Source organism: Mirounga angustirostris, unplaced genomic scaffold (genome assembly GCF_029215605.1).
Source record: "Mirounga angustirostris isolate CCGP_5_RB_7025 unplaced genomic scaffold, mMirAng1.0.hap1 SCAF_5, whole genome shotgun sequence".
Lineage (NCBI taxonomy): Eukaryota > Metazoa > Chordata > Mammalia > Carnivora > Phocidae > Mirounga > Mirounga angustirostris.
The window spans coordinates 106,734,133-106,757,703 of NW_026991713.1; the positions used below are offsets into that span (position 1 = coordinate 106,734,133).

A 23,571-nucleotide genomic window follows, 5' to 3' on the forward strand; every position below is an offset into this window, starting at 1 on the left:
TTCCTGAAGTAGAGCTTTGGCTCTTCATTTGCAATAATTTTTATATGGACATCATCATTCGGGAGCATTTGTTAAATGCTGATCACTTCAATGATTTTATGTTCTGCCACAGTAATGCATTAAGTAAAACCATTAATTTATATTATTAGTCTTTTAGGTTCAGGGTGTTGAATGATATTGGGCAAAGAGGCATAGGGTGCCGTGTCAAGGACGGGGGTGGAAGTGTAAGAGAATACATCTGTAGTAGACCCAAATAATTTTAGCTGACGTAGTTCCCTCCATTAAGTTCAAAAACTCACTTTTGCACTGCTAGATACTTCTTCCCTCTCAGATGTGGGGGAATTGTACTGCTTAATTCAGGGGATCTCTGTTTTCACAGACTCTGGCTTTTTAACTCTTCTTTCTCTCTCAGCCTTCAGTAGCTTTGAAGGCAGTTTTTGTTTATATAATCCTCTATGAAAGTGATAGGCCTGGTAGTTCAGAGGCTGTATCTTGTTACCCTGAAGATACGGTATTCCAACACAGAGAGGAGTGTTTTTAGTGGGTTCTTCTGGGAGAAGAACTCCAGTCCTGCATTTCTCTGGTGTTGAATGACAAGCTAATTTCAATATTAAAGTTCTAGATTTTTAAGGCCATCTTAGCTAAAAACATTTTTGAGGGTTTGTGTGTGTGTGTGTGTAATATTAATTGGCTTAGGGAAAACTTTACACGTAATTAAACATTTTTTAGTAAGCCTCATTTTATCCTTGAACTTCTTAAAATGTGATTTTGTACTTTGTATTTCACATTTTTAGATGCCAACACTATTTGTGGAGTCAGTTTTGGAAGTACATGGTAAATTTGTTCAACTTATCAACACTGTTTTAAATGGTGATCAGCACTTTATGAGTGCATTGGATAAGGTAACTTTTTAAAGTATATATATAATTTTCTTTATTTAATCACCATTCTTTAGGAAGTTTCAGAATTAGGGCTCCTAATTGATTGTGTATGTGATTTCTAATCTAGACAAAGTCAAAATAGAAATATAACTTTTAGATTAATAACTGAGTGGTTAAATTGAATGCTTGAATTATATGGGAATTGAATTTCCCATGAGTATGCTATATAGGGGGCAATTGCTAATAAATTAGTATCTTCTAAAAAAATGCAATTTTTTAAATTAAAAGTGTAATTAAAGTGTAATTTTAGTATCCTTTAGTGCTGATTTTTCCTTTAAATATGATACTAAGGTACTATACTGAATAATATTTGAAATAAAAATAAGTATGTTTTACAGATTTTGGGATTTTGGTATCCTTTAAAGGAAATTTGTTTACATGGTTATTATAGGATTTTTTAAAAATGTAGTCTTATTTTATCTGTGTTCAAAAACCAGTAATGAATTATAGAGAATATCTTTCAGTAGGAAGAGTATATATAATTTTTTATATAATTATCATGAGGGTTACAGTTAGAAATTTACCCTGTGTTAAATATGAAAACAGGAACACACTACCATCAGAATGCCGTGTTTTGTGTGAGGCAATAATTTTTGGATGTACGGATTATAGCATATGATATTGAACCAGCTGCACTTTTACCCCATTACTGGGGGCTAATTACTGGTCTGTTTTCTTATTTAGGCCCTTACATCAGTTGTAAATTACAGAGAACCCAAGTCTGTTTGCAAAGCACCTGAACTGGTAAGTTTTGATGGTTGCTTAAAAGTAATCTTACGGAAAATCAGTATTAGAAAAAGAAAACTGAGGAGAGCGTCAAATTAATTTGGTTTTATAGTATCTTTCAGAAAAATAGATGAAATTAAATTATTAAAAATAAAAATTATTATGTACATTGTTTATAATTTGGCATTTATTTAAGGAATGCAATTGGCCATGTATTAAAGCCTTTTTTTAAAGGAATAACTGACAGGGAAAATACTCCATTTCACAACGTTTGGTGTTTAAAGTATGTGTGCTTTGGAATAATTTGCATTACTTCTCATAGGGATTTTATTTTATCTGAAATCTAAAGGAAATTGTATGGTAAATTTTTGATAGCCTTTACAGGAAATTTGCTTACCAAGGTTGTTGTAAGATTTTTAAAAAGTACTCGTTTAATGTAAAAAATACCAGAGCCTCTCAAAACTCATCTAGATATTCTTTTGAAACTTTTATTACTTATATCAATGCTTTATTGGGCTCTACATGTTGATTAGATTTTTTTTACTTATTTCTAGTTTTTTTTTTAACCTTATAGAATATATTTTAAGTTCTTTGGGGCATATTCATAATTTTTAAAACATAAGCTTTAGGATGGCAAAGACCTTACCCATTGATCTTATTTTGTATTGTTGCCACTTTGCCTCCTTTGAGGCATGATATGTACAGAAGGGCCCTATCTAAGATTTACTGTCAATTTCTACTTGAGCTTGCTAAGTACTGTGACAACTTATTAAAGAAGTCAGCGAAGGGGATGACCGAGAATGAAGTAGAGGACAAACTCACGAGCTTCATTACCGTTTTCAAGTATATCGATGATAAGGATGTTTTTCAAAAGGTAAGTTGTTAATAGAGAAGTTTTATTTGTGTTTTAGTCAGCTTTGATTTGGTTTTGAACTTCAAATCATCAGAAAGAAAGTAATCTTTAAAAAATTTTTTTAATACAGTTCTACGCAAGAATGCTGGCAAAACGTTTAATTCATGGATTATCTATGTCTATGGATTCTGAAGAAGCCATGATCAATAAATTAAAGGTAATTTAAGCCTTTGATCTGATAATGTCCTAGAAATTATTCCATGAGCACATAAAGATATTCATTGGAGCATTATATGTAGTTCCAAAATATTTCATCAATAGGAGACTGGTTAAAAAATATAGAATGTATATTCATGTGGTAGGATATGCAAATACGGTATTGAAAAGACAAAATCTCTCTATATTGATTTAGAATCATCCACAAGATATAAACAGTGTTAACTTTACAAAAGACTTGTATTACTTAATGAATGAATACAGCTAAAGTATTCCTTTAAGTACAAGTTTTGGAGTGCAGTTGAATTTCAGGTCATTTTTATATCATTTTAGCGTACATACTGATGAGATAAATAGTAGCTGATTCATATTTATCATGAGTTACTTAGTAGTTGATAATTCCTACATAGTAGACATTGAATATACTATGTGGTCCTTTTTAAATATACCAGTCAATAGTTATCTTTTGATTTTTAAAAATAATGTAAACACAAAGCATTTTATATCCCAGGATTAGAGATCCAAATGTTCTGAACTGGTGATGACAGAGTTTTGAATAATTTCAAGGAAGTGGATTTCTTCATTATTCAGTAGATGGTATTAAAAATATGCCTAAGTACCCTCCTTTTTAAACTTGACCACTGACTCAAATATACATAGTCATCTTTTGTGTGTATTTGATCCTATATGTAAACTTTATAAGGTATCTTATATATAGTAATGGAGCATTTTGTAGTGTTGAAATAAGATACATGGATTTATAGAAAAGTTTTTATTTTAAAAGGAAATTTATTGTTTCATAAATCTGTATTTTCATTTATTCTGCATTGAAAAGGAAAAAATCTTTGAAAGGTTTTGCTTTGAATAGCTGCTTTGGATTATGAATAATATAGGCCATTGGAGTAAATACATAAGCAGGACCTTTGACCATAGACCTATCAGTAGAAATACATTCTTAATAATCAATATGGTTTTTTATTTTTCTTTTTAAATCTTATATTTTCAAAAACTTTTTCTTTTACAGCAAGCCTGTGGTTATGAGTTTACCAGCAAGCTACATCGGATGTATACAGATATGAGTGTCAGTGCCGATCTCAACAATAAATTTAACAATTTTATCAAAAATCAAGACACAGTAATAGATTTGGGAATTAGTTTTCAAATATATGTTCTACAGGTATGAGTATGTGTTCCATTGTGGGCATTTATTAACCCTTTCAAATATTCTGATGCAAAGGATTAATGTATGGATGCCTGATTACATTTCTTTCAGTCAGTGGTTGGTAGCTTCTAAAGTTACATGTTATATTGAATTGGAATGAAATGTGTCATGATAGAAATGTTGATGGGTTTTATCAACATTTTGAGGAAGGTAAAACAAAAAGGTGCTTTAGTCGCTTAAATCATTTTATAAATTTTTATTTTTAAGTTAGATATTTATCTGTTTAACTTTTTTCCTTCTAGGCTGGTGCATGGCCTCTTACTCAGGCTCCTTCATCTACATTTGCAATTCCCCAGGAATTGGAAAAAAGTGTACAGATGGTAAGTTTGCAGGAAATATGTTAGAAGACCAAAGAAACTTTAATAATTGTCTTCATGTTATGTTACTTTAAATATTTTTCCAAAGTCTTAAGGCCTTATATGATATAAAAGTATATGCACAAATGATAGTTTGTCTGCCTGTAGGAAGAATGTTAAGTTATTGTAGTTCCTAATATTAAAACTAAAATGCTAAGGGTGTGTCATACAGTTCTTTGTCAAAGTGTGTCTCTTATTTTTATTAAATCAGTTATCTGCTCTTAAGCAGTTTTAAATTACAGAAATTTTGGTATTAGAAGAAAGTTTAGAACCCAGTACTTAAAATAGTCATTTTCTAACTTTTCATTTGAATTTGGAGCCAATTTTGTGCCTCCACATTTATCCCCTATAATAGTTATTTTTATTTCTGGGCTGTAATTTAGGTAAGTGTATATGGAATGTGAAATAATCTGGAAAAAATGCTTTAAAGTGTGACTGAATATAAACCTTACAATGTTTACCAAAAAGCTTTTAAAGAGACTGTATCTTTATAGCTTTATTGGGATATAATTAATATACCATATGTCCTAGCCTGTTCAGGTTCTTATAACAAAATACCACAGACTGGGTAGCTTATAAACAACAGAAGTGTATTGCTCACAGTTTTGGAGGCTGGACACCTGAAATCAGGGTGCCAGCGTGGTCACGTGAGGGCCCTCTCAGGGTCACAGACTTCTTGTGTCCTCACATGGTAGAACGGGCTATGGGATCTCTTTTATAGTAAGCACTAATCCCATTCATGATGGGCTCCACCCTCATGATTTGAGCACCTCCCAAAGGCCTCACCTCCTAATACTATCATACTGGGCCTTAGGATTTAGTATATGAATTTGGGAGGGACACAAATGTTCAAACCATAGCACTATATAATTCATTCATTTAAAGTATACAATTTCAGTGATTTTTAGTATATTCACAGTTGTGCAACCACCACACAATTTCAGAACATTCTTTTTTTTTTTTTTTTTAAAGATTTTATTTATTTGAGACAGAGAATGAGAGAGAGAGAGCACATGAGAGGGGGGAGGGTCAGAGGCAGAAGCAGGCTCCCTGCCGAGCAGGGAGCCCGATGTGCGACTCGATCCAGGGACTCCAGGATCATGACCTGAGCCGAAGGCAGTCGCTTAACCAACTGAGCCACCCAGGCACCCTTTCAGAACATTCTTATTGCCCCAGAATTGTCCCTTCAAAACCCCCTACCCATTAATAGTCATTCCCCATTTTCCCCCAACTCCCTTCCCCACTCCTCCCAGCCCTAGGCAATCTACTTTCTTTCTCTATAGATTTGCCTATTCTGGACATCTCAGAGTCTTACCATTTGTGACTAACTTCATTCACTTATCATGTCAGGGTTCATCCCATGTTGTAGCATGTATCAATAGTTAATTCCTTTTTATTGCCAAATAATATTCCATTGTATTGATGTACCACATTTTCTTCGTCCATTCATCAGTTGATGGACATTTGGGTTGTTTCCACCTTTTCGGTAACAAAAACTTGTACATGACATGTACAAGTTTTTGAGTGGACATGTTTTCATTTCTCTTGAAACTGACCCTTTTTGATTTCCTAACTCACCAAAAGAGGTTTCTTATTTCTTGACTGGATGGAAGTTTGGGTAGCATTTTTTTCTAGAGAAATCTTCATTATTGCATTTGGGCAGTAACTTGAGGTTGAAAATGGTATTTCATTACACTGTTCCCTACAGATGTTTGCAATGGGTAATTTGAGTCATTTTTTAAAGTAAGTGTGTTTTTTGTTTCTTTCAAAATAAGGATTATAAAGAAAATAACAGTGTAGGCTCTGGAATCATAATTTCTGGTTTCATATGTCCTGCCATTTACTATGCTCTGTGACTTTGGGCAAATAACTTTCTGATATTTCTGATGATAGGACTACTCAGAGTGTTGATATGAAGATAAAATGAAATAATGTAAAGCACTTAGCCTGGTGTATAGTAAGTACTCAATAAATGGTAGCTAATATAGAAGAAGTAATAGTTATAGTAGTAGTGATAATAGCAGAGTATAAACAACCAGGTAGATTTCAAGATACCAAGCATAAGGTAGACTTTCAGACTAGGAGTCTAACTTAAGGACTTCTTGCATCTTCTTTAGAAAGGCATGATAGCACAACCATCTTAAAAACTGTATGAAGAAAAGCATTCATTTGGGTGGGCAGGTTATTATGGATTTTGCAAGAAGGATAGATGCAAGCTAGGGGTAGGAGATGAGGTAGCCAGGTAAGGCATTTTGATGTCTTTAACAGTACTAAAACTTACTTCTTAAAAGAACCTGAGTTTTTGAATTGCAATTAAGGCAGAGAATAGGGGCTGCCAGAAATAGTTTCCTTCTAATTTTATGTTGCTGTTCTCTCTCCTCTTGAGTTAATCATTTTCCATTAACAGTTTTTTAACACCTTCAACTTTTATTAATGTATAACCTTCATCAGGTTTCAGGTTCTTCATTTGCAAACAGGAAGTGAGTTCTTTTCTGACTATAAAATTATGATTCCAAGAATATTGTCTTCTCCATTTGGATTTTCTCTAATTACCAGTAGAGGGAGTTTGTCCTTCTATTTTTTTTCCTAGTAAATCTAAGTGTTCAGTTATATAGGACTCAAAATTCATCTGTGTACTTAACACCGTACATTTTCACATATAAATTAATTCATCTTGCCTTAGTGATCATTTATATATTTTATATCTTAATCTTAAATATAGCAGTTTATCAAAAATGACTTTCATTTTATACATATGAATCTTAAAACTATGGAAATGAAGCTTTAATTAAAAGTAATTTATTTTGCATATTAGACCAATAACCTTCATTGTTGTATTTCTTTTGTACCTGGTCTATAATCTGAATAATACCAAAGAAATATAAAATAGTGTGTATTAATGCAGCTCTTTATTAGAAGTAAATATGAATTGTTTATTTTTAAGGCCCTTTGAGTTCTAATTAATACTCTCAAATGGTATTTAAAGGATGGTGTCCTAGCCTGACTATTATTTATTTTAAAATGAGAAGTTTAGGCAAGATATATTTTTTACTAATAAACTTCGGTAGCATAATTGTTTAATGATATAATGAAGCAAGGTTTTATAGCTTTTGTCTTTGAATACCAGATGAATTTATAATGTTTCCATTTGGTACTCAATCTATTTGTTCTTGACTAGTTATTTATGAAAATCTTTAATCAGATTTTAAATTTAAGGGTAAAGGAATGTTTTCTGCCTACATATCTATATCATTATCAATAAAACTTTATTGATAGTACTAGTTGTTAGTGGAAAGAAGCAAAACATTGCCTTCAGAGCTTGGAATATAAATCCCGATGCAGGGCTCGATCCCTGAAATATACATCCTTGCACTTAAATAATTTAGAAAGAACATTTTAAAGTTTGGTTTTCTCAATTTCAGAATGTTTTATTTTGCTTTTGTCCACAAAGTCATTATAAATGTTTCATAATTAAATTAGGAGTTATATAGTAGTAATTGAATTTTATTGACGCCTTTGGAGGTTATTAATTAGTCAAAGCCTACTTCTGGGATCCTTTTATGACATTATTTTGACTTTCATTTGTCTAGATTAGAACTAGGCAGAAAATCCTAAGTATTTCAAGTGTTAGTCATTTCCTATTTATCATGCCAGGGGCTTGGTGGATTTGTACCATTGGAGGGAAAGCATGCTCAACAAGTTAGCTTACCAGGACTAAGCAAACTTGGAATGGACTGCTGAAAGAATTCACTAATTCTCTTGGTTGGCAGGTCAAACATTGCTGATTGCTTTATTGAAACTTTGTTTTGGGAGTACAGAAGGTTAAGTTTGATACAATTAAAAGCTTTAGGTGTAAATATTACATGTGGCACATTATGCTGAAAGTATGTCCACAATTCTGAATTGTGATATGATGTGTTTGCTTATTTTTCAGTTTTATAATGAAATTGAGTGTTTCGGGTTTTGTTTGTTGGGGTTTTTTTGTTTTTTTGTTTTTTTTTACATTTCAGTATCATTTTCTCACTATATATTTATGTACTGACTCTTTTAAAAGATATTTTTTGGATTGATGTCCTACAGTTTACACATTCAATTCAAGGAAGGAGTTTTTTAAATTTCAAAGCAACATTAATAGAATGTTAAATTTTTTACAGTAATATCAACAAAAGATACAAAGATGAGTACTTTGAAGCTTTGTTTATATTAGTGTTTGGCTAGATGTGGAAGTTAAATTGTAGATACCACCTTATAGGTAATCACAGAAATATTAACCTGTCACTTCAGCAAGGGCATATGTTGGCAAATAGGAAAATAGAAATGAAGGTATGATTTGCATTTTCATATTGAAATTTATATGATGGTGTTTTTGGTCAGTAATTAGTATTTATAAAGTCCAAATTGCTATCATTCAAAACTGATAATCATTGACTATCTCATTTCTGAATTTATACAAAAAGTCAAATGTGGAGGGCTGTGGTTTAGTGGAGAGAACCCTGGACAAAGTTTTAAGTGAAAAGAGCTGCACTGATATTTGTATGATCTTGGTCAGGGACTTGCATGGATATGTTTTCTCATCTATAAAGTGAGTAAGTATACCGGATGGGTTATAATGTCTTCTCTAACATCAACTTTTTTTGTGTGGTAATAGCTAAGTAAGTTATGTTATAGTAGCTGAAAATAATTTTTTTTCTTTTTTACAGTTTGAATTATTTTACAGCCAGCATTTCAGTGGAAGGAAACTGACATGGTTACATTATCTCTGTACAGGTAAAATGCATTTAATTATATCTAGTGTAGTGAAATTTACCTGATACAAGTATCTTAATAATTTAGGAAAAGATTTCTTATAGCCTAATGATAGTTTTTTCCCTAATGATGGCTTTTAACCTCTTTTCCTCTGTCTACCCTGCTGGTTATCATTAAACCAGGTATTAATGAAGTTTAAGTGCAGCACTTTTTTTTTTTTAAGATTTTTATTTATTTATTTGAGAGAGAGCACAAGCAGGGGGAGGGGCAAAGGGAGAGGGAGAAGCAGACTCCCCGTAGAGCAGGGAGCCTGACACAGGGCTCAATCCCAGGACCCTGGGATCATGACCCAAGCTGAAGGCAAATGCTTAACCCACTGAGCCACCCAGGCGCCCCAAGTGCAGCACTTTTTAATAGTGCTTTATTAATTTATGCTGCTTGTATTATTACTGCTTATTAAGAAAGTTTCTAAATTTTATAATAGTTTATTACATTTCTGTAACACACCAGTTTATCTAGACATTAGAAATTTTATCTAGAAACCAAGACTTGATAAGTCAGATACTCCTAAAAAACTGTTTTCTCTAAATATGTCAGAAATCCTCAGAAATTTCTTTAACCATTATAGCATCATAAGGAGATCTAACCATTTGATTTTTATTTGTGGTGCTGTAGTGAACTGCAGTAGTAAATGGTTTTTCCAAAATGTCACAATTAATTTCCAGTAGTTTCAATTCTAGAAAAGTTTAGTCAGAATCCAGTCCTTTGCTTCTTTTTGGAACAGTGGGGTCCACTTATTTGAAAGTAGGATTAATACCTGAATGATTGTAGACTGTGTGCAGTTGCTCTGAGTTGCCTGAAGATGTTAGCCAAAGCAAACACTCAAATTCTCTCTACTTTCGTTAAAGCTATGTTTTGAAAGTGCGTTGAATCAACTTTCCTTCTGTATAAGGAAAAGGTGTATATGTCTTAGGAATGGCATGAGAATATTTGATCAGTCAGGTGCCATAACCTTTATTAGGAAATTCTTTCACTCACGTAAGAGAAATTTCATTAAGAGGAACTACATCTAAGTAATTTCCTTTAAGTGCCATTTATTTGACCACTTTATATTTGTAATATAATGTCTCATTATGTTAGTAGTACATATTAGTACATAATTGGTACATGTAATATATACTTATACAAGTTTATTTTTATTAAACAAATTGGGCATTTACATTTTTTTTCAGCAGTTTGTGAAATAAAGAGATGATATTCTTAATAAGTGGTTAGTTTGTACTTGACCTGTAATTTTACATCTGTTATGAATTTTTTCTATTTTCATTTAGTAAATATAATTGGTTTTAAGGGAAAAAAATTGCTCAACCAGTGTTTTATTTTTTAAGATTTATTTATTTGAGAGAGAGAGAGTGCACAAGTGGGAGGGGCAGAGGGAGAGAAAATCTCAAGCAGACTCCCCGCAAGCAGGGAGCCCAACACAGGGCTCGATCTCACAACCCTGAGGTCACTATCTGATCCGAAATCAAGAGTTGGACACTTAACTGACTGCACCACCCAAGCGCCCCACTCAACCAGTGTTTTAGATAACTAAAAGAATTTCTAATATATCTTAATGTACTTGAGTTTAATTTAGTTTTACTTCCCCTGAATGTCTTTCGGAGTTTACTCTCTTTGTTTTTCTAATTACCTCAGCAATAATAAGCCTGTCTCCTAAAGTATTCTAATGAGGGGCTCACTTTTTTGGTGTTCAGCAACTCATTGTATATAGAAATAAAGAAAAAACTTATATATAGTTTCTGCCGGGCGCCTGGGTGGCTCAGTTGGTTAAGCGACTGCCTTCGGCTCAGGTCATGATCCTGGAGTCCCTGGATCGAGTCCCGCATCAGGCTCCCTGCTCAGCAGGGAATCTGCTTCTCCCTCTGACCCTCCCCCCTCTCATGTGCTGTCTCTCTCTCATTCTCTCTTTCTCAAATAAATAAATAAAATCTTAAAAATAAATAAATAAAATGTAAAAAATATATAGTTTTTGCCATTGGAATTTGACCTGAAAAGTCTTATCAATAACACCTAAATAGGAAAGAGATCAACATTCTTTTCCTGTTTTTGAACTATACTAAATTCCCAGGCTGGTCCATAATAACCAGATTTTTGGAGCTCATTTGTTCTTTTTTTTGGTCTTACTTTAGTGTTGCGTATATGTGTCTTAATTAAAGCCAAAGAGTTTATTCCTTTGGAAGAGAGATGTTAGCCTTGTAAATTCATTTCTTGTTTTGAATCACTGAAAGCACTGAAAATACCTGTGATCTATCAGTGAAGCCATTTGCTAAGGTTTTATTTTGGTTTTGTTTCTCATTTATTCGTTTACTCATTAACAAAAAGTTTTCAAACACCATCCACCCTTAAGATGCTTGTTCTGGTGTCCCCACATTTGTCATAAGGCTCCAGGGCTCCTTTAAAATATTGGCTCTGATTCTGGACTGATCACTCAAGAGTTTTGTTTCTCAAGAACCCCTATCGTTCATATTTACACATATAATCAAAATTACTCTTTCCTAGTCCATTTCCACATTTCCAGGTATTTTTTGTATTGTAATCCAAGAGTCTTTACAAGTGGTTGGAGATGGGTATCAAGTGGTATTTGGAGGAAGTTAGAATCAGAATATGTAGGGTTATTAGCCTATTAAGTCTGTAACCTTGAGCAAATTATTTAACTTCTCTGAGCCTATTTCTTCATCTTTATCTTTGTGAAATTCATTTATCAATTCAGGGAATCATCTTCTTTGTTCCTAGTACTGCTGTATGCTAAGAACAGATTAAAAATACAGAGGCTCAGCCCTCAAAAAGCTCACATCTAATGGGAGGACAGACAAGTAAATAATTACGGTAAATGTTTTGACTGTTATAATAGAGAGGCAAGCCCAGGGTATTAGTTTCCCATAGATTGGTGGTAGCAGACAGCCACTGGTAAAGGAAAGCTTTTGAGTAAATAACATCTAAACTTGGTTTTCAAGTGTGAATAGGACTTAGCCAAGATAGGCAAAGAAGAATGTTGAGAGCATATTACCAACAGAGGTTAAGAATTTTAAGAAGTAAGCAACTATGCTAGGAGATGTGACAGAGCTACTGAATGAGAGAATGATGAAAATTCCATTGGATTTATGACTAGGATATTGGATAGAATTATTCTGAGAGAAAAACTGGATGAAGAAATAACAAATATGGAACCCGGAAACTTATACTGTCTGGATATAAATAAGTTTTATTTATGGCACATCAGGATTTTATAGGAATCCTAAGTCAGCTGCTGAGAGAGAAGTTGAGAAATGAATTCAAGGAAGATAACACTTCCTTGGTTAAGACATAAATATGTAGATAATATATAAATAATACATATAATTAGATCACACTAGCAATTAGTGAACTGTGTGTCCTATAAGTGTTATTTGCCAAAATGAAAGTCACACCATATTGTTGCGCATTCCTTAAAAGGCAGTGATTCATTCTATCCTTGACTGAATTCTTTTCATTATTGATTTCAAGTACTTTAACAGCTAAAATTGTGAGGGGTTTTAACATTATCTAATGTCCAGTCCATATGTAGATTTCCCTGACTGTCCCCAGAGAGACTTTATTGCCTGTTTTTAATGTAATCAAAGGTCACTAATTGCACTTGATTATAGTGTTTTCCCGCTTCTTTTCCCTACCACTTCTTCCCTAACCCCCTTTAGCCCTCTTGACATACTTTTTTAAAAAGACCAGACAGTGTTTGGATTTGTCACATTATTTACTTGTGATGTATTTTATTTGTTTTCTATTGCCTGTACTTCTCTAAATTAGTATTTCTAAATTAGGTCCAAAAGTTTGATTCTATTCAAATTACATATTGTCAGCAAGAATACTTTTTTTTTTTTTTTTTAAAGATTTTACCTATTTGACAGCGAGAGAGGGAACACAAGCAGCGGGAGTGGGAGAGGGAGAAGCAGGCTTCCCGTGGAGCAGGGAGCCCGATGCGGGGCTCGATCCCAGGACCCTGGGATCATGACCCGAGCCGAAGGCAGACGCTTAACGACTGAGCCACCCAGGCGCCCCAAGAATACTTTTTAAATGGCAGTCCTGTATACTTCATAATGCATTACATCTGAAGGCATGTAATGTCAGATTGTCCCACTATTAGAGACACTAAAGTTGGTCACTTGGTTAAGGTGGTGACCACCAGATCTCTTCATTGTAAAGATACTCTTTTCCCCTTTTCAGTGATCCGAGGGGTGATACCGAGGTCCCATATGAATACCTTTTTCAGGAACAACCTTACCTAATGGCTTTGGCACCCACTGATGATCATGGCTTGAATCAGTTATTCCATTACTGGCTGCAAATTGGCGATACTCTTATCACTTGTTCAGCATTTAGTAACTGACATTCTTCTGTAAAGAAAAGCTTTCCCTTAGAGACTAAGGAGCTGTCGGTAATAGAAGAGTAACTTGGATGAAACTGTTGTGAGTTCTGCCCATTCATTACTTTCTGTAGTTGTAAATATCTCTTCAGTTATGTTTGGTGTATTTTTTAAAGTGTGTATCAGAATGCTTTATTCTAGTTTGGAGAATAACCTATTCTGCAGGTTAAATGACCTGTTTTGTCATTTTCCTTTTCTGTTTACATGGCAGTAATTAAATGAATCATCAAATTAGAGATGTCCTTCCCTGCCCCACATGTGCCCTCTACCCTTATCCCAGTCTGTTAAACTGTGAGCTAAAAGGAGAATGGTGCTGAAAGAGGGGCAAGAGGCCCAGATACCCCTAATGCCAAGAATTAAAAAATGGGGGGGGGAAGGGCCTTAATACGGTACTAACTAGTTTTCCTAGTGTTGCAGAATGAACTTAATAACTAAATGATACTTTGACCCTTTACTGGCATTGTCTCCTAATGCTCCTTGGGTTCTGGTGGTGATGAAAGACTATTTGGTGTGGCAAGAAGCTCATTCTGGGTCCCAACCCATGACAGTATATTATAGCACTGGATCTGATATATACATCACTGGATGTGTGGCCTGATGGTCCTATACTTCATCATCTACTTGCTTGATGCATTGTTTCATACTTGTTCCTGACATATGATTAAACAATCCTTGCACAAATGATACAATTTATGTGATATTTTGCTTTTCACCACATTTCCCAAATGTAAATGTTGAGAGTCCTTAAAGTATTATTTGCCCTGTTGGCAGGATACTCCTGATGTTAACTTTTTACTTAAACTCTTTGTGCGAATTGATTATTCTAATTAATATATTAAACCTACTTGCATGAAGATTCAGAGACAAGGAATTTTTTCTTGAGGTGTTTCCAAATAATTATCTGAATAACTGTTGTTTCCGAAATAGGTTGAGGCAGAATGAAAGTTAGAATAGGCATCTCTGTGATAATAAGTTAGTTGGAGAATTGACTTCATATCCTTTAAAAATTTTTAATTATATATGTATAAATTAAAGCACAAAATCTTCATCAGAGTTACTAATTACCACTAATAGGGAGAAAGAATGTAGCCCTTAGGGCGCCTGGGTGGCTCAGTTGGTTAAGCGACTGCCTTCGGCTCAGGTCATGATCCTGGAGTCCCGGGATCGAGTCCCGCATCGGGCTCCCTGCTCGACAGGGAGTCTGCTTCTCCCTCTGACCCTCCCCCTCTCATGCTCTCTCTCTCTCTCTCATTCTCGCTCTCAAATAAATAAATAAAATCTTTAAAAAAAAAAAAAAAAAAAGAATGTAGCCCTTAGGGTAAGTTCATGTGAAATACAGCTTCCTTGAGTTAAAATGTAGAGCTCTAAAACCAGATCTTGTAGTGGTTTATTTTATAATCCATTAACAATTGAATAATTCAGAGTGTGTGTGTATGAGAGAGAGACACAGATAAAGAAATACCGTCACTAAACCACAGCTTTATGCTTTAGGAAACAGTTCGTTGACTTGCATTAGCTTTTTATTTTACATGTTATGTAGTGCATACATGTTTGTCATACTGTTTGTTACAAACTTTTCAGTGTGCTCTCTCCCTGGGATGTTGCAGAACCATAGTGTGCCTAAACCTGCTGTATCATTTATAGCTTTCAGGGTCGTGTAGAATCTATAACTTTTTTATTCTGTCAACTATTTCAGCAAAATAATGAATCTGTCTTTTTGTCTCTCCTTCCATTTGTTTGCCCCTAGGAAGTTACTGGGAAGAATAATGTTTGTTTATGAGACAAAATAGCATTGTTAAATTTTAGCAGAAACTGTGGGTTAGAGCCATTGGAGAAGCATCTCCTGTATGCTTGTAGACCTCCCTGAGTGCTTGAACGTTGCCAGATAGAGACAGCACATGAGGCGGTTATTTGTCACAAGCTGTCATTCTCTCCCTTTGTCTGTCTGTCTGTCCATTTCTCCTCCTACCCTCACCTTCTCTTAACTGCTTTTTCTTGCCCAAGTCATCGCTCTTCTAGTAACATTTAAAGACATTGTTACCTACTGGTAGAGGTATGATTGTTTAATTGTGATTTATACTGCATACTCAAAACTAATAGCCCTCCCTCCAACCGCCCAAACAAACAAACTGATTATACTGCTAGCAAGAATGGCTTCATAGCAATTTTTTTTGTTTGTTTGTTAAAGATTTTATTCATTTATTTGAGAGAGAGTGAGATAGAGCATGAGACGGGGGAGGGTCAGAGGGAGAAGCAGGCTCCCCGCCGAGCAGGGAGCCCGATGCGTGACTCGATCCCGGGACTCCAGGATCATGACCTGAGCCGAAGGCAGTCGCTTAACCAACTGAGCCACCCAGGCGCCCCTGGCTTCATAGCAATTTAATAAGTCCTTGGTTCATTCTCTCAGGAGAAAGTAGCTGAAATAAACAATTATTACTCAAGTAGTTTTGAAATGTTTCTTTGAATGATCAGTTTATTGTCAACAATTTTGTTTTAATTGTAGGTGAAGTTAAAATGAACTATTTGGGCAAACCATATGTAGCCATGGTTACCACATACCAAATGGCAGTTCTTCTTGCCTTTAACAACAGTGAAACCGTCAGCTATAAAGAGCTTCAGGACAGCACTCAAATGAACGAAAAGGAACTGACAAAAACAATCAAATCATTACTTGATGTGAAAATGATTAACCATGATTCAGAAAAGGTATGGGGTAGTATTTCAAGGAATTTAAGCATTATAAACATATCTTTTTCATGAGATGTTTGCAGTTTTTTAAAGTAAGGTTGTAATTCATAATGTCCTTTGTACTTTGGAAAGCACTTGAGTCAGCTAACAGTGCTGCAGGCTCCTTACACCTATGAGTGTAAGGAATCACAGAGAAGTTGGTACCTATGTGCCCTTTATAGTTTGATTTCATTTGTCCCATACTGTGACAGTGTACTGAAAATTGTGAAAGAATTGCCATCAGGTGGATTCTGGTTATTTGAGGTTAAAAACTGTAGTGTATTTTTTTTTTCATGTGTTTAATTGATATTTATTTAATTACATGGTTCTGTAATAGGAAATGACCACCTATTGATACTATTTGTATGCATATTTGGCTTGTGTGACCATCCTAAATGCTCTCAGTCTCCTGTCCCTTCATTCCAGGATTCAACTAATAACCACCATATAGTTGTACTATCTGTCACAAGAATAACAAGCCAGTAATATACTTCTTTTCTTTTTAGATTTTTTTCCTAGTAACAAATTTTTGTTATTGTTACAGTATATCTTGGATATTTAAGTGGTTCAAAAGCAACAGATGTGGGTTAAATCTAATTCAGATTGTGCCTATAAGAAAAAATTCTTGTAAATGAGGTATCATTTTTATTTTGGTGAAGTTAATAACCTGCTATTTCTGTCATCAGTTCATTTAATTGATGATATATTTTTTTAAGATTTATTTATTTGAGAGGCGGTGGGAGGGGTAGAGGGAAAAAAGAATCCTAAGCAGACTCCCGACTGAGTGCAAAGCCCAACGTGGGGCTTGATCTCATGACTCTGAGATCATGACCTGAGCTGAAACCAAGAGTCACATGCTTAATTGTGCCATCCAGGCACCCCTAATTGATGATATTTTGTAGCCTGTAATTGAATAGCTTTAAATGGCATATATTCTGAAATTCAAATGAAGCTTTTCTTAATACTGAGACATGATTGATTTTTCTGACTTCAGAATCCTAACAAAATACTAAATTCTTAATATTAAGATTTTAATTAAGTCAGTTAATTAATTGTAAGTTAAGCATGAATTTTTTAAAACCTAAAGTTTAAGTTTAAATTTGTAAGCTAAATTTTAAGGACTTAAGAAGTTGTATAGTTTTCTAAAATGTATTACTTTTGCTGCTCAGGAATGTACAAAATATAGTTTGCTTGTTTGCACATTAAATTTTAATTATGAATCTGACGTTCCTTAGCAGAACTTCTTAGCCTAGTATTGAGAATGAGTTCATTTGCCAAGTGCTTTTTGATCCTGCTGATGAGAAGACTCACTGTATGATCAGAATGGCTTTTTTAAGCCTGATAGAGAAGTTATGAATATAAAAATTGGCTTAACTTTCACTTGAGAAAAGGCCACTTGCTTTAGGTAGACTGAATAAAACATGAGTTCAAGGGTAGACTTCATCAGAACCACACTGGGGTCATGTGTGCCACTGGAAACTACTTGCTTCTGTCGTCTATAAATTAAATTTATAATCTGTATTTTGTTATTGCAACACTGTTTTTTAAACAATTTTTTTTAAGATTTTATTTATTTGTTTGACATAGAGACAGCGAGAGAGAGAACACAAGTAGGGGGAGTGGGAGAGGGAGAAGCAGGCTTCCCACTGAGCATGGAGCCTGATGCGGGGCTTGATCCCAGGACACTGGGATCATGACCTGAGCCGAAGGCAAATGCTTAACCGACTGAGCCACCCAGGTGTCCCATGTTATTGCAACACTTTAAAAGACATTTGGTTGCTCACTTTTTCAAAATGGGGTGATAGAAAAACTCTGAGAAGAGTAGTTATAGTTGGGCCAGGAAATAGCTTATTTCTAAATCTAACCAGATTAAAATTCAAGTGTAAAATTAGAAAAGAATTGTTTTTTGCTTCTTTCTTTCTTTGACAGAAGACAGGTACTTTTAAATAATCTTTATAATGTAAAATGATGAGAGTTTAAGTCTTCTTTGGTCATTTAATTTTATGGCATATTATTTGCACAACTCTTATTTAATGATTTTACTTTTTATAAGTATAAATGAATTATTTTTAATTGTAGGAAGACATTGATGCAGAATCTTCATTTTCATTAAATATGAACTTTAGCAGTAAAAGAACAAAATTTAAAATTACTACATCAATGCAGAAAGACACACCACAGGTGAGTGATTTTTAATGTCATTTCTTTTGGAAATATTTAAGCATTGAACTTGACAAGTGGTAACTGAGATAATGCAAAACTTTGCACATCAAAATTAATAATGTGATACATTTTTTTCTGGTTTATTCTCTGAATTTATGAATCTTGCAAACAAAACTGCTGCCAGTATTTTAGATTATAAAAATAATAATATAATGGGTGTCTAAGGAAAATGGTGTTGCAATATAGTCATATTTGCTTTTAGACTATATTAAAATGCAGAGCGTTGCTTGCATTCTTCACAAAAATTCCTACCTTGAATAGTAATATAATCTCTCACATTTTTCATTTGTAAAATAAGGAAAAGCTTTATAACATTTTCATTCAAAGAAAAGTTGTTAGAAATATTTCTCAAAATTTCATTGGCAATTGAACTACTTGGGATCTTGTTGATACTCAAAGTGTGATCTAATAGGTCTGGAGTGCGGTTCAAACTACCAGATGAGCTGGTTTGCAAGGTGAATATCTGCTGTTGATTCTTTTAAATCACTAATGATTATTGCTTTGTTATGGGATAGCCTGATAATGTCTCTTAAGTTTCTTGATTACCTTCTATGTGTCACCCTATCCTTGGGCATGGGGCAGGATGTAAAGTTATATAAGATGTTAGGCCCTCTCCAGGAATTACTCACCCATGGGGAGACCGATGTTAGTTAATTGCTAATTAAATTTGAACCCTAAAATGTTTGCGATCCCATTTTTCTCTGGAGTAATGAATAATAATTTGTAATATTTGGATTATATTTTATCTTTTATTTATTTTTTTAAAGATATTTATTTATTTGAGGGGAGAGGGGCAGAGGGAGAGCGAGAGAGAATCTCAAGCAGAAGTCTTGAAAATTACTGCTCTATGTCATTTAAGTTCTACTTTATTGCCTGTTTACATTAAATACATTTTACAATAGTGTTAATATTTTTAATAACCTTCCAACTTTAACCCAAGAAATTATAAATAATTGACTGTAGGTATTCGTTTGGTAATGGTTATGTGATAATGGGCGCATGATAACTGTATAATTTGATGCTCGGTATTGATTGGAAATTTATTAAACTCACTGATAAAATGAATTATGAAAGGTTCAGTGACTTAATGTCTCATTTAATTTTTTTTCCCCCTGTGAAACAGGAAATGGAGCAGACTAGAAGTGCTGTAGATGAGGACCGGAAAATGTATCTCCAGGCTGCTATAGTTCGTATCATGAAAGCACGAAAAGTACTTCGTCATAATGCCCTTATTCAAGAGGTAAAAGGAGGAGAAGCCCTCAAGGCTTTTTGGGGTAACGGGTATTATCAATGAATGGATTAGGAATGTTTCTTTGTCAAAATGATATATAAATAATAGGATTCCCAAATAGCGTATAGAAATGCCTCATTACTTAATGAAAACAGTTACTCACTTATAATTTCAGTATTAAATTCAGGTTTGCTTTGGCTTAGATTTAGAGGTCTAATGTTCACCAGTATTTTGAGCCTTCTGTCCAGTTATTGAAGGAAATTGATGATATCAAATATTCATTCCATAAATATATGAGTGTCTACATGTGATAGAGTGTTGTGCTAGTCATTAGGGATGTGATGCAGAGCAACCCAAGATGTGGTTCCTGCCCTTTCGGAGTTCACCTTCTAGTGGGGAAGAAATACATTATTGAAATAGTATGCAAGCAAAATATAAAATTACATTAACATGCACTGGGAAAAGAGCTACAGTAGTATGAGAATGTACACAAAAGTACTGACTTAGGGGATGTTGGGGAAAGCTTTCTTGAGAAAGTGTTAGTTCAGCTAGGACTTGGAAGGTGAGTGGAGTTTAAATAGAAGCTGGGGAGTGTGGATGCGTATTTAGATAGATGAATTAATTTATAGTTATGTATAAATATTATTGGATTTTGCTATATCTGTGTTCTGCTTTGTAATTCCTTCACAACAGAAACATTAGGCTTTTTCCTTATTTTGCATTAAATTTTTTTTCATCACCATTGATCTAATTGTTTCCTCTCTCCTTGTACACTGCCGTCTGAGCTTAAAAAATTTAATAATGTTCATGGCATTCACTTGCTTGATGTATCACATCCATCCATTTAGAATGATTTTATTCATTTTAATTAATATGATTTCATAACTACTTTAAGTATACTTTTCCCATATGGATTAGGTCTGTTTGATGGAACCTCAGTATATTTGAGGCGCTTCACAGCTGATTGGTTAAAAGTAATTATTTATAGCTGACTAATTAGCAGTAGTTTGACATCCATGTCTCTCTCACACAGGTGATTAGCCAGTCAAGAGCTAGGTTTAATCCTAGTATCAGCATGATTAAGAAGTGTATTGAAGTTCTGATAGACAAACAGTACATCGAACGCAGCCAAGCGTCAGCAGATGAATACAGTTACGTAGCGTGATGTCGCTCTCCTCTAGTGTGGGTGTGAGAAGATCATTGCCATCACCATTTGGTGTGTTCCTGTGGGAAAAAGCAGGCCTGTGCCTCCATAATTTGGTCATTTGGCAGCCCCTGTTTTTCTGCTGTTTACAACATCACCAGTGCCACGTCATGAGCATCAGAGAAAATGCCTAGAGATATTTCAAGCTCATGTCATTATGACATTTCTTAAAACTTTATTAAAAGAATGAGTGAAGTATTGCTGAAATGTGGAAATTTGGTTGGGTACCATGCTTTTTCTCCCTTCACGTTTGCAGTTGATGTGTTTTTTTTTTAATGTATCTTAAAGGACAAAAAATAAAAAACTTAAATATTGTAATATGACAGATAACCTAATAATTGTATCTACATTAAAATGACAAACATGATAATGCTGCTTGTCAAATAAAAAAAATAAAGAAATAGAATGCCTTTTTTTATGTGGATGATCACACATAATAGTATATATATATAAATGTTCATGAGTCATCAAAGCAGCTAATGCAGTTTTAGTTGCATTTTTATCCAAATGGTTTAATTCCCTTTTACTCCTACTTAAGTCCTACATGAAAAATGTCTAGATTATTGTTCTTGAATGCTTAATAATGCATTCAACATAAAGAATGTTTTATTTTTATGGATTGGAACTGTGTTGGATTATGAGCATTTTGAATGTTGAGGATTTAATTCTATCAGGAGTTTCTGGTGATATGCTTACACCACAGAAATAAAGAACGAGGAGAATATGTGGTGGCCTCAAGTCTGGCATAGAAAGAGTTTCTCATTCAAAAGTTGTCTTCTATTTTCATAATACATTAATTCTAATATAGACAAATACCCCAACTCTCTTACCTCCCCTTCTACCTTTCTCTGAGTTATAGGAGATCCTGTGATACCAGTGTATTCTTTCCATTCTCCTACCTATATATTACCCTTACACACCCTAACATTTTGACACTAGATTCACTCTCACAAGTCATAGGTGTGCTTAGCAGTGCATAACCTAAATACCTTTTTTTTGTCTGTATGGTGCATTATGCCCAGGTGCCACTTACATATGGACATGAAATTCCACTATTTTGTTTATTCTATATATATTAACAGCAGTATTAGAATATTCTGGTCTATTGTATTATCTGTCTACTCCACCACCACTACGATACACATAATGTAATTTTTTTAAGCTGGAATATTTTAATGCATATCCCACATGAATCATTACTTACAATACTTCAATTTATGTCTCTGACCGATAAAATCTTTTTTAAAAACAACAAAAACACAACTATAATGGCATTATTATACCTAACAAACAATAATTACTTAGTATCATCTAATATGTGGTCCATACTCAAATTCATTGCAAAATGGCTTCTACAGTTGGTTTGTTTGATTGCACTTTTTCTGACTCATGTCTCTTTAAGAGTTGAAAAAAATCTACTGAGCTTCCAATGACTTACTTATATACTGTATTTCTCATTTTACCTTTCTTCCTAGAGAGGAAGTAATGACAAACCATATTAATATTGTACATTCACTGTCAAAAAACAAACCTTTGTTTTGATAACTTGTTGATAAAGTTTCCAAATTGATTCCTTTTTTTAAGTATTTATAAATGTTAAATTAAGTCTTATCCTGATATCTAAATTGTCAAGAAAATATATTGAAAAATGGACAAAATACTTGTGCTGAGGTCTACAGAAATGACTGGCAAGAGTTTTCTTCACATCTTTTTCTCATTTTACCTGAAAGGAAACATTAAAGATATGCTTGTGTGTGAGGAAGAAGAGGCCAGACACATTTGACCAAGTCTCCATCCGAAAGGGAGCAGTGTTTCAAATGAATTCTAGCACACACCTTCTGCTGAGGAGAATGAAGGGAGGGTTGCAGTCTGGTCAAGTTAGGTCAAGCATTTGAAGTCATTACTGCAGAAGACCCTGGCACACGGTCCAGAGCACTAACCTAGCAGGCCCTGTGGGCAGAGGGGGTCAGAGCTACAAAAGGGAAAGAAGAGGAAGGAGAGGAAAGGCTTCTCTGTGCTTGATCTTGGAACAAAAATAATGTGAGCAGAACTTTCAGAAGCTTTTAAAAAATTATTACTAATACTGAGATAGTTAACACAGTGAGTCAGTGATAACCTTTTTCAGCCAGACAGCATGCAACTTTTGTTCACATTCTATCCTCTTTGAAACCGGATTATTTTAATTGCTGCTGTAGGTTTATTCTAGGGGTTTAGTCCAAGATTTTATGACAGTTTGCTTTACTATAAACAAGAGAAGAGATCCTTCTGGGGTTTGTGTTTTGCTTTATTTATAACTTACTACCTTTATAGGATTTTATAACCTGTATATGCTACAATGCTATAAAGTTTCTGTTAATTTTTTTAACCTTTACTGAGTACAGACTGTGACTGGTGCTTCCTCATATGTTATTTTGTTTGAACTTCAGATAATCCTGTTAACCAGGCAATGCTCCTCTCTCCTAGATGAGGAAACTAAATCGGGTTTTCCAGGAGTCATTGCCAGAAACTGCAGAACCTGAATTTAAATCCCAGTCAAAATTGTGGACCTAATAAATACAGTCTCTCTCTCTTTCCTTCTTTCTCTTTCTCTCTCTCTATATATATAAAATAGTCTATAAGATAGAAATAACTTCAGTTTTTACATAAAGAATAGTTTTTCCTGACTTTAAA

The 23,571-nt window shown here is 34.1% G+C and overlaps 1 protein-coding gene across 5 annotated transcripts in view; it reads left to right on the forward strand.

Moving 5' to 3' along the window:
- CUL2 (cullin 2) overlaps positions 1-20,918 on the forward strand; it is a 97,695-nt gene extending 76,777 nt beyond the window's left edge. For all 5 annotated transcript variants that reach the window (XM_045874186.3, XM_064591866.1, XM_054507287.2 and 2 more), the window contains 11 exons: positions 795-902; positions 1,626-1,685; positions 2,413-2,541; positions 2,651-2,737; positions 3,761-3,913; positions 4,201-4,278; positions 9,015-9,081; positions 16,020-16,222; positions 18,323-18,424; positions 19,590-19,706; positions 20,731-20,918. In XM_045874186.3, coding sequence (XP_045730142.1) covers positions 795-902; positions 1,626-1,685; positions 2,413-2,541; positions 2,651-2,737; positions 3,761-3,913; positions 4,201-4,278; positions 9,015-9,081; positions 16,020-16,222; positions 18,323-18,424; positions 19,590-19,706; positions 20,731-20,862 — 1,236 coding nt within the window. In that variant the 3' untranslated portion in view covers positions 20,863-20,918. The remainder of the gene's footprint in view (positions 1-794; positions 903-1,625; positions 1,686-2,412; positions 2,542-2,650; positions 2,738-3,760; positions 3,914-4,200; positions 4,279-9,014; positions 9,082-16,019; positions 16,223-18,322; positions 18,425-19,589; positions 19,707-20,730) is intronic.
- The last annotated feature ends 2,653 nt before the right edge of the window (positions 20,919-23,571 follow it).